The sequence below is a fragment of the Bufo gargarizans genome, chromosome 5 (assembly GCF_014858855.1).
Source record: "Bufo gargarizans isolate SCDJY-AF-19 chromosome 5, ASM1485885v1, whole genome shotgun sequence".
Lineage (NCBI taxonomy): Eukaryota > Metazoa > Chordata > Amphibia > Anura > Bufonidae > Bufo > Bufo gargarizans.
Window position 1 is genome coordinate 146560034 of NC_058084.1, and position 12191 is coordinate 146572224.

At 43.8% G+C, this 12191-nt stretch overlaps 1 protein-coding gene across 5 annotated transcripts in view; it reads left to right on the forward strand.

The window, feature by feature from the left end:
* The window catches only part of PTPRM (protein tyrosine phosphatase receptor type M), a 766319-nt gene that overhangs the window by 632108 nt on the left and 122020 nt on the right, over positions 1-12191 (forward strand). For all 5 annotated transcript variants that reach the window (XM_044295693.1, XM_044295689.1, XM_044295690.1 and 2 more), the window contains one exon: positions 243-319. In XM_044295693.1, coding sequence (XP_044151628.1) covers positions 243-319 — 77 coding nt within the window. The remainder of the gene's footprint in view (positions 1-242; positions 320-12191) is intronic.

Sequence of the window (12191 nt, forward strand, 5' to 3'; positions counted from 1 at the left end):
ATGTAATAAAGTGAAATGGTCTGAAGACTTTTCGAATGCACTGTGTCTCCCATTGTTTTATAGCAGCAACATATTCAGCAGCTCAATACAGACATGGTAACCTTCATCATCACATTATAGAACTTGCCAATTATAATGAATTACTGTGTAAGAAAGAGAAAAATAAAATGTATGTCCTACATGAGGCGCCTAACAGCAAATTACTGTGTATGTAAAAATGTTCAATCTTCTCTCATTGGCAGATGACCATTCCCGAGTGAGACTGCAGAGTATTGAAGATGAATCCAGCTCAGACTATATCAATGGAAACTACATTGATGTACGTATACTAGGTTTATGGAAACTATTTGCACACTTTTCTATTACATTGTAGTGTGAAGTGCTCTGGAGTGTAGAATTGATAACTGAACCTCAAAATTAAAATAACACCCATGGTTGGATAAAGATGTCTTCTACACATACAGCTTATTCTCCGTGTAGGATAAATTGTAGATTAGATTAGCTTCAATGGCAACTCACAGACAAATTCAAACTATTCATGTTGCTTATTTTTCTAACATGATTGTTTATAGTGTTATCATTCGAACTGGACAATCTCTTCTTATAGTAGGTTTACACCTCCATTTAACTGATCTGGCAGGCTTTTCTGGCTCAGCCGGATCATGTCGTTGACCTCTGGACCCCCTAGACCAGTGTTTTCCAACCAGTGTGCCTCCAGCTGTTGCAAAACTACAACTCCCAGCATGCCTGGACAGCCTTTGGAGGCACACTGGTTGGGAAACACTGCCCTAGACTATAATGGGATCCAGTGGGGATCCAGCCACCTTCTGAATAATTGCCAGAACAGCCTGCTGGATCAGTTGAATTGAGGTGTGAACCTACCCTTAGATCATAGGTCTCCAGGAGTATGTGTGTGAGAGGAGGGGGAGCGTTGGGAACCCTCAATTACCGTATATTCCTGGGATAACTCAGAGGGCAAATAAGGTAGAGTTTATATTTACTGTTTAGGGAGAAATATGTAAAATACTAAATCACTCTATATACTTTCTGATGGGATTTTAGATTTTATTGCATGGTTATTGTAATGTCATAGCTTGGCAGCCTCCTGCCAAGACTTAGTCTACGCCAACTCCCATCCAAAGTGTGGACAAAGTAAATGTTATGTCTCTCTTCTGTCACCAGTTTGGCATGATTCTTCATTAAACAGAAATCTGTTTGCATATTAATGTGACAAAACTATGTAATTCCTAATGCTGTGATTTGCAATCTCTTGTCATCTCTGAACTTTTAAGTTCCCTTCAAAGGCGTGTGCAGCTGTTAACCAATGCCTCTAATGCAAGCAAGCCATTTCATTAAATATGTAAACCCTTTAATTATTCAGCACCACTTCTTTGTTCATATTGCATCATGTTCACTGAATGTTTTACATTAGAATGCACTGTCTGAGAAACGGGAAGTTTGTAGATAAATCAATTAATATGAAATTCTAATTGAAAATGATGGCAAACTCAGTGTAAATATGCACAAGTAGTTAGAGGCAGTTAGTGGCTTTGTGTAAAATGTAGCCGCCTGTAAAAACCACTTTCATGCTGAGGTGGAAATGTCGGATACTATACAATAATTCCTGATGCAATTCAAATTAGACTTTATATTCGGTGATAAAAGCCTCGTCATCTGCCTGTGTTATCATACTGACTTATAAGGAAAACTTGAAGAACAGCAAAGTTTGTATAATTTCAGGTCTATGATGCAAATTGCTTAATATGAACACATTATCCTGTGAACCTGTCACCTTCCTACATTAATGGACATTTACATCTTTTAGTAAAATGATGTGACAGTTTATTAGTTTTTTATGTGCTTCACACCACATAAATGTTCAAATGACTCCATAAATGCAGGGGAGGGAGTACTAAGATCTTATAGGACCGAGTTGTAAAACGTAGTATAGGCCCCACCACACTAGTGAGTTTTGCTCCATTTTAATCACTTTACTAAGCTCTAAAGCCTCTGCTTCACTCTCCTAATATGCTACAAAATTGGCTGCCTGCAGCCACCACTAGAGGGAGCTCAGGGTATAGGAATTTACCGTGAAGGTCAAAAAAGTAAGCCAGCACTCCCCAATATTACCTCTCCAGTCCGTAGTATAATCCAGGAAAACAACGAAAAATGTCCAGCACTGAGATGGATAAAAGTCTTCAATCTTTATTCCATAATAAATATTTTAAAGAATACAATTCTTCACATGGACACCGGTAACGCTACCAACGCGTTTCGATCTATCAGATCTTAATCATGGTATGGGTCAAAATGCAAGTATAGTACTCTTATATACCTGGAATGGAAATGGCTCCACCAACCGGGTTGGAATTGCCATTACCACACAGGTGGTTGTGATATCAGCCATTCCTTGCATTTAACCCCCTGCTGTTCACAATTACTCATAAAAACAATGTTATATAAAATAAAATAAATGTGCAACAGAACATCTGACACCCAGTTAAAGGGGTTCTTCACTTTCATTTAACTGATGATCTATCCTCTGGATCGATCATCAGCTTCTGATCGGCCGGGGTCCGACACCCGGGACCCCCGCCGATCAGCTGTTTGAGAAGGCAGCGGCGCTCCAGCAGCGCCGCGGCCTTCTCACTGTTTACCGCCGGGCCGCCCGCCCACTGACGTCACGACTTGTATCAACTAGAGTGGGCGCGGCTAAGCTCTGTTCACTTGAATGGAGCTTAGCCGCGCCCACTCTAGTTGATACAAGTCGTGACGTCAGTGGGCGGGCGGCCCGGCGGTAAACAGTGAGAAGGCCGCGGCGCTGCTGGAGCGCCGCTGCCTTCTCAAACAGCTGATCGGCGGGGGTCCCGGGTGTCGGACCCCGGCCGATCAGAAGCTGATGATCTATCCAGAGGATAGATCATCAGTTAAATAAAAGTGAAGAACCCCTTTAAACTTTGATGAAGTAAATCCAAACATCCACAACTCAGTATAAAAAGGAAATTGCCCTGTATAAAAGGGGATATTGCATGAGCAGATATAAACATGCATAGCTTTGGGAAATTACATTAGTTCTCTGAGGCACATAAGCATATCAGGGCCACTATATTGAATTCCATGACATTGTACAGCAATTCATCTATACCACATACATTTTTCGCAAAGATACATTCCAAAATTAAATTGTGTGTCCTGTACAATGGCGAATGACCTCAGGGTGTTTTAAATATTATATTTTATTTTTGTAGGCCAATCGGGTTAGGGTACTTTCACACTTGCGGCAGGACGGATCCGACAGGCTGTTCACCATGTCGGATCCGTCCTGCGGCTATTTCGCCGTGCCCGCAGACCGCCGCTCCGTCCCCATTGACTACAATGGGGACGGGGCGCAGCACGGCGCTGCACGGAGAAAGGCCGCCGGACTAAAATTACTGCATGTCAGGCTTTTTAGTCCGGCGGTTTTCTCCGTGCACCGCCGTGCTGCGCCAGAGCTCCGCCCCGTCCCCATTGTAGTCAATGGGGATGGAGCGGCGGTCCGCGGGCACGGCGAAATAGCCGCAGGACGGATCCGACATGGTGAACAGCCTGTCAGATCCGTCCTGCCGCTAGTGTGAAACTAGCCTTAGTGGTAATACATTATTTCACGCTTCATATTTAGACCGTTAGGGGCTATAGTGTTGCTATGAAATATCCAATATGCCTCCCTATTATGCATAGAAAATCAAAACCAAAAGGGATCCTCATGCCCCGACTAAAGTTAGCACATGCAAATCATATTGCGGCAAAAGTGCGAAGGTCAACCTATCAAAAGTACCAGCTCCCAATGGAAACACAAAACCTACATAAAATGGAGCTCACCATGTACTAGTACAAAAATATAAATACTTTATTGAAGTCGTTACAATAAAGGACGTTGTCATTAAAAACAAGTGGGCAGAAAAGAGCACCAACCTGGTGGGACATCAGCTACACATACATGTTCTAATATCAGCAACTACTCATCAGTTTATAATAAATAAATCAATAAATAACACAAAGGTTGGTCTCATGCTTTACATGGCTGTATATTGAAAGGGGGTTTCTGGCAAGTACTCGGGAAGACCCAGAGCCAGTCACCGTGACACCAAAACCTGTAACACTTGTGTAAATGACTAATGAGAAGAGACCTATCAGTGCGAGCCCCGTATGTCCAAAACCAGGATGGCGCTACACTGACGCGCGTTTCGGCGTGCCTTCCCTATTATGCAGTAGATCTTTCCCTTTGCCATAGTATTATCTTCCAAGATGGTCAAGTATTTATGAACAATATCTTTAATCTGATTGAACTGATTGCTATATTGGAGAATAAGCAACGGTTTAATTATAAATCTTGCTGTTTGCAGTTTTTTTATTGATATTTTTATAACAAGGCTGATACGTTTTTTTTTTGGAGACTAACTGTCTGGCATGGTGTAGGGAACAATTTGTATAACCACACATTTTTAGCCGTTGGGTCTTCTCATATTGGGTAGGATCAGAGCAGTTGCGCTTAACGCGCGTTAATTCGCCTATGGGGATTGCTTTAATGGTGTGTTTTGGTTGTGAACTGGCAGCATGTAAGATTGCGTTGCCTGCTGTTGCTTTTCTATGAGTGAAGTGACTATTAGTTCCTCCTCCATTCCACACAGTATTAAATCCAGAAAGGTAACAATATGTGGATCTCGATGGTAAGGAACCTCAGATTATAGTCATTACTGTTTAAATGATTCACAAACTCTGGTATGGCAGACACATCGCCCCGCCATTAAACAGCAGGTCATCGATGTATCTGCCATACCAGAAAAGGTTATCAGAAAACGGATTTTTATCACCATAAATGGCTTGATTTTCCCAAAAGGCCATTACCAGGTTTGCCAGCAAAGGCAAATATTTCGCCCCCATTGATACACCTGAGACCTGCATATAAAAGTGACCATCGAAGAAGTAATTATGTTTCATCAAAAAAGCAACTGCCTGTATTATGTATTCACATAAATCCGTGGTGTAATCACTCCAAAATTCCAACTGATGTTTCAGTGCTACAAGTGCCACATCGTAAGGTATTGATGTATAGAGCGATATGGCATCACATGTCAACCAACAGAATTCTCTGTTCCATGATAAATCAGAAAAGCTGCACAGAACGTCTCTGCTCTTGTAGAAAACCAGGTAATCCCCTCACTAATGGCAGAAGCAGAGAGTCTACCCATCCCCCCAACCTTTCACACACTGCCCCTATTCCCGAGACAATCGGTCTCATAGGCGGATTTTGGGCACATTTGTGTACCTTGGGCAGTGCATGAAGTATTGGTACGGTAGGGTATTCTACATAAATAAATTCGACCTGTTTTTCAGAAATTACTCCTAGAGCTACACCTTCTGACACAAAGTGACAAACCTTCTGCTGAATTTCAGCCATCGGATAATAATCCTTCGGTATGTGGTAGTGTCATTAAACAATATATTGGCACTGGATTTTTAATGCTCAGAATCCATCACGACCGCTGTTCCCCCCTTATCCGCCATTCTAATAGTGATACCGGATATTCCTTTAAGTTGCTGAAGTGCAACCCATTGTTTGTTTTTTAAATTGGGGATGGGGGGGTTTGATCGTATCACATCCGCCAAGGCCTTCAGGTCCCGAATGACCAAATCCAGGAACTTCTCCATTGAATCTGTTCTAGATTCAATTGGATAAAAGGACGGATTTGATAACTTGAAGGTAGATGATTGAGTAATAACCCGCGGCAGACTATGGAAGCTGTGCAAGTGTAATGCTGCCTTTTGTTCAGAAAAAGTAAAATTAACAAACTCATTGACAGGTACCGTAATAACACGGACAGGTATATCAATATTATCATCAGTAAAACAATATTTTTTTTACAGTAATATCACAAATTAATTTGTTTATACACTTCACCATATCAAACAAGTTAAAATTAGTAGAAAGCACAAAAGAAAACCCCAAAGAAAGAACATCCACTTGATCCTCGGTTAAATATTTTTTTTTATAAATTTAGCATGTCCAGACCCATAGATGTACATGATCCCGGCATATGAACATGTCGGTCAATGTTGGTTATCTCCTGCTGCCTAAATTCCTGGTTTTATGTTTTCTCCTGCCCCGCCTGCGTTTTTTGGGTGGTTCACAATATTCCTCTTTTTCGATTTGTGGTAGGAGGAGCCACCCATTGCAGGTGTTTGGATATTGTTAGCTTAAGATAAGAAGTCCTCAGAGTCCATTTCGGACGAACTGAAGTTAACCTTACGTCCCGGAGTAGTGGACCGGGTCCTTGCACGAGAGGTAATATTGGGGAGTGTTGGCTTACTTTTTTGACCTTCACGGTGTGATTTCCAGATTTAGCCGTGCACCCTTCCAGGACTGAAGGTAAAAACGTTGTTCATAGGAATTTACACAGCTTCCATTGCACTTAGAGGAAGCTGTAGAATCTCCTGAACATTTTTAGCTCTGTTTACTCTACTGAGGAGTGGAACTAATGGCTGCTATGGAGTCTGCCACTTAAAGGAACAATGTACAAACAATCCCAGCCCATCCTCCCTTATGAATGCTCTCCTTTCATTTGATCCCATTTTGTTTTATATCAGAATGTAAATGAGAAAATATATACAAAATTATTCTTTTTGTGTACCAGGAGATCAGCTATGACCTTCCTGTATTGTGTGTAGCTGTAAGACAACTGGCTGGAGCAGGAGCCTCCCTCCTCTGCATTTGCAGTAGGAAACAATGTTAATTACGTGCACCCCTTTGAATCAGTTAGACTCTCAGTTGTGTCACCAGCCAAAAACTAAACTAAGCAGAAGGAGATTAACCCCTGTGTTCTCTGTGTGATATCTATATTTGATAATTATACGTGAATTTGTCCTTCAGCTCCAGAGGTGAATGTACAGCTATAGCTATTGCTGTGCGGCAGACCCACTGTAATCACAATCACAACTGAAATGCATGTCCACTTTTACAGTTTTCAGTTAGACTCTGTTTCCATTACAAATCCGCAGTCAAATCTGCATCAAAATCTACACTTAGGGTCCATTCACACGTCTGCAACTTGGGTCCGGATGTGTTCTGCAACTTTGTGGAACAGGTGCAGACCCATTCATTTTCAATGGGGCCGGAACGGATGAGGACAGCACAGTATGTGCTGTCCAGATCCGCATTTCGGATCCGCAATTTCGTTCCCGAAAAAAATAGAACATGTCCTATTCTTGTCCACAACTGCAGACAAGAAAAGGCATTTTCTATTATAGTGCCGGTGATGTGCGGTCCGCGAAATGTGGAACGCACATTGCTGGTGTCCTTGTTTTGCGGATCCGCAATGGACCCTTAGGCCCCTTTCACACGGGTGAGTATTCCGTGTGGATGCGATGCGTGAGTTGAACGCATTGCACCCTCATTGAATCCCGACCCATTCATTTCTATGGAGCTGTTCACATGAGCGGGGATTTTCGCGCATCACTTATGCGTTGCGTGAAAATCGCAGCATGCTCTATTTTGTGCGTTTTTCACGTAACGCAGGCCCCATAGAAATGAATGGGGTTGTGTGAAAATCGCAAGCATCCGCAAGCAAGTGCGGATGCGGTGCGATTTTCACGCACGGTTGCTAGGATGGAGACCCGATCATTATTATTTTCCCTTATAACATGGTTATAAGGGAAAATAATAGCATTCTGAATATAGAATGTATAGTAAAATAGCGCTGGAGGAGTTAAAAAAAAAAAATAAAAATTTAACTCACCTTAGTCCACTTGATCGCGCTGCCCGACATCTCGTCTGTTTCCTTTGCTGAACAGGACCTGTGGTGATGTCACTCCGGTCATCACATGTTCCATCACATGATCTTTTACCATGGTGATGGATCATGTGATGGATCATGTGATGACCGGAGTGACGTCACCACAGGTCCTGTTCGGCAAGGGAGACAGAAGAGATGCCGGGCTACGCGATCAAGTGGACTAAGGTGAGTAAAATTTTTATTTTATTTTTTTAACCCCTCCAGTGCTATTTTACTATGCATTCTGTATTCAGAATGCTATTATTTTCCATGTTATAAGGGAAAATAATACAATCTACAGAACACCGATCCCAGACCTGAACTTCTGTGAAGAAGTTCGGGTTTGGGTACCAAACATGCACGATTTTTCTCACGCGAGTGCAAAACGCATTACAATGTTTTGCACTCGCGCCGAAAAATCGGTGTTCCCACAACGCACCCGCACATTTTCCCGCAACGCCCGTCTGAAAGAGGCCTTAGAGTCCCTTTACACTGGCCAATTTTGCCAGTTATTGTGAGGAAGGAAGCGTTCCTTCCCAACAATCGCCTGCTCTTGTGTTTACAAGCAGCGATCTCCTCCACAGTATGAAGAGGAGCAATCGCTAATGCCATTGCTTGTCCCCATACTGACCCGTTGTTTGCCAGCAGCAGAGGATGTTTACACAGCACAATCTGCTGCTGGCAAACGATTAGTTTGGTGCCCAAACAAACGATTCACTCACCCAACGAACAGGTGTTTCACTCGTTCATCAGGTAATCAGCTGCGTCTTTACACCGCCAGATAATCGCTAAAGAGTTAAAGGACCCTTTAAAGGGGTCATTAAGCCTTTAGCAGCAAATGTTACAGAGTAACAAAAACATTTTTACCTTTCCAATTCAGTGCAGACCATCTGGCCCCAATCCCTCTCCCCACCTTCTTCAGTATGTGACCACTTCAGAGGTATTATTGTTTTTTTGTTATTTTATATCATTTGTTGCTGTTGTTTTTTTTTGTTTTTTTTAAGGTTGGCTACTCCCTTTAATGTTATAAATGTGAGTTCAGTGTGTTGGCCACAAATTCATTTTTATAGGAACTCATTTTCTTATTAAATCTAATCTTTATAATAAAAATGGAATCATAATCTTTCAACTGTATTTCAGCATTCCAAAATGCAACAGGATCAGTCAAAAAAGCGTACTATGAAATGTTAGAGGAATGTGGGAAGAATGCCTAATCCGAAAGGAACCCTGCTGGTTCTAATATAACATGGGCCTTATCTGTGTGTCCCTCTGCAATGTCACCATGCAGTCGTGGAAACAGCCTTCTGTATCTGTCTTTTGCCAAACACCTGGAGACAGAATGTACATTTTACAAGAATCTGACTATGGATAGTGAGACATGTTAGCATATAGAAGAGGCAGTTCTAGTTGGCATATAATCAGTGCAGAACAGATATTGGCCTTAAAGTAAAAGTCCACCTCCTCTGAGATTCGCCACATGACTCTCAAAATTCAGACTGTGACTCCAAGCCCCAAGTCAGGAATTAAATGTTATGTGTCAAATCTCAGATAACATGGACTTACAGTTTAAAGGAACATTCTGGCCAAAAGGATTGATCACTTGTGCCCAACTCTGTCTATGTTCTATGGAGCATGCTTACCCACCACTCCATTCAAACTTATTGTAGCAGATAGGGGAACAGGATCTCTATTCTGGTGATTGGTGGGGGTTTGGAACCCCTATGGTCTAGCATTTAGCACCTATCCAGTAGATCGCTGATTAGGCTTTTAGCCAAAATGCCCTTTTAAATTCTGTGATAGTTCTAATTTCAGGGCAAAGGTTAGTATTAGTGTTAGGATGTAGATGTCAAGCTAAAGCTAGGATCTAAAAATGATGTGCTACTTTTATGTGTTGCTTCGAAATAATTTTAGCAGCCACCAGGGCTTTTTTTTCTCAGAGAAAAGGTGGTGGAACTCCCCTGGCCACGCCCCTACCCAACCCTAGGACTGCCCCCTAAAACCGCCCCTTTAGAGAACAGGGATGCAAGTAAAATTGGGGGGGTCACGTCCTGCAGGACGGCATTGCGCACCGAAGTGACTGAACTCATGCCCGCGCAGCCCACAAGTAGCTGAACAATTACAAGAGGGGTGGGGAATAGCCAAATTAAAAATATTTTGAACCAAAAGGTGTACTTTTGGTGGGTTTTGAACTAATGGTGGTCTGTGGATGACACTGTTATGGGGGCTCTGTGGATGGCACTGTTATGGGGGCTCTGTGGATGGCACTGTTATGGGGGCTCTGTGGATGGCACTGTTATGGGGGCTCTGTGGATGGCACTGTTATGAGGGCTCTGTGGATGGCACTGTTATGGGGGCTCTGTGGATGGCACTGTTATGGGGGCTCTGTGGATGGCACTGTTATGGGGGCTCTGTGGATGGCACTGTTATGGGGGCTCTGTGGATGGCACTGTTATGGGGGCTCTGTGGATGGCACTGTTATGGGGGCTCTGTGGATGGCACTGTTATGGGGGCTCTGTGGATGGCACTGTTATGGGGGCTCTGTGGATGGCACTGTTATGGGGGCTCTGTGGATGGCACTGTTATGGGGGCTCTGTGGATGGCACTGTTATGGGGGCTCTGTGGATGGCACTGTTATGGGGGCTCTGTGGATGGCACTGTTATGGGGGCTCTGTGGATGGCACTGTTATGGGGGCTCTGTGGATGGCACTGTTATGGGGGCTCTGTGGATGGCACTGTTATGGGGGCTCTGTGGATGGCACTGTTATGGGGGCTCTGTGGATGGCACTGTTATGGGGGCTCTGTGGATGGCACTGTTATGGGGGCTCTGTGGATGGCACTGTTATGGGGGCTCTGTGGATGGCACTGTTATGGGGGCTCTGTGGATGGCACTGTTATGGGGGCTCTGTGGATGGCACTGTTGTGGGGGCTCTATTGGATGGCACTGTTGTGGGGATCTGTGGATGACACTGTTGTGGGGGGGGGGATCTGTGGGTGACACATATATAGCACCTTATGCTATATATGTGTCATCCACAGATTCCCCCATAACGGGAGCGCAACTCACTGACGTCACGCGCCTGCTTCTCCCACTTTATGAATGAAGCAGGCGGAGCAGGCGCGTGACGTCAGTGAGTTACGCTGCCGTCCGGCCTGCTACTGAGTTTGTGAGTACGGAGAGGATCGCAGAGGATTTCTCTTCACATATCTTAACTTAGTACTGGGTTAGTTTGTGGCGGCGGGCGGACGCCCATGAGGGGGGCGGGGCGAGTCGGAGAAAATAGGTGGCGGAACGCCGTATCGGGGCGTTCCACCAGAAAAAAAGGCCTGGCAGCCACCAACCAGGGAAAACTACAACTCATGCAAAAAGCTGTAATAAGGTCATAACACCATGCTATATGCTGAGATTACTGGCATCCCTTCACTTGTATTATCACATGCTTATTGTGAGTAGGGATGTCATAAAACCAGAATTTTGACTTCAATTTTGATACCAAGTAAAGTATCACAATACTCGATACCTAATCAATACTATTGTTTTAATGTGCCACCTTCCACTGTAAGGGGTTAATGTGAGGCACATCACATTCAATTGATAAACCTATGTGCTTCACATTAATAGCAGGCTTATCAAGTAACTCCCCACAAGGTTTTATTAGTTTCGACCTCCATGTTCCTCATATTAAAGGGAACCTGTCAGAAGCAAAGGCCATCCCAAACCGCCAGCAGTATCTTCAAGTAGCCGGCAGTGAGTTTCTAATGATGATTTTCTTCCTGCATTCAGATGAGGCAGAAGTATGAAAAACGTTCTTTTATCCATCCTTCCGTGCTATTTTCCAGTCAGGCTTGAAGTCAAGGGGGCAGCGGCCTCCAACAGCGCCCCCCTTCCCTGCCCCTTTGCCTGTGACTGACAGCCAGTTGTTCGGCAAAGCCAGCCGGCTGTCGGGCATAGCCAGCCGGCTGTCAGTCACAAGAGAAGCGGCAGGGAAGGGGGCGCGGTTACCTTGACTTGAAGCAAGGAGGTCGCCGCCCCCTTGACTTTAAGCCTGACTGGAAAATAGCGCGGACGGAGGATAAAAGAACGTTTTTCATACTTCTGCCTCATCAGAATGCAGTAAGAAAATCATCATTAGAAACTCACTGCCGGCTACTTGACGGTACTGCTGGCGGTTTGGGGTGGCTTTTGCCGCTGACCGATTCCCTTTAATAGTAAGTAACTTCATGTACCTCACACATTAGCCCCATGTTGCCCATTATGTGAGGAGGTACTTGATGGGTTCACTTTTACTATTAAGTTGAAGCACCTGGAGGTACTAAAGTAATAACATCATGTGCCTCACATTAATAATAACTGACCCCCATAATTTATATCACATAATGGCATCA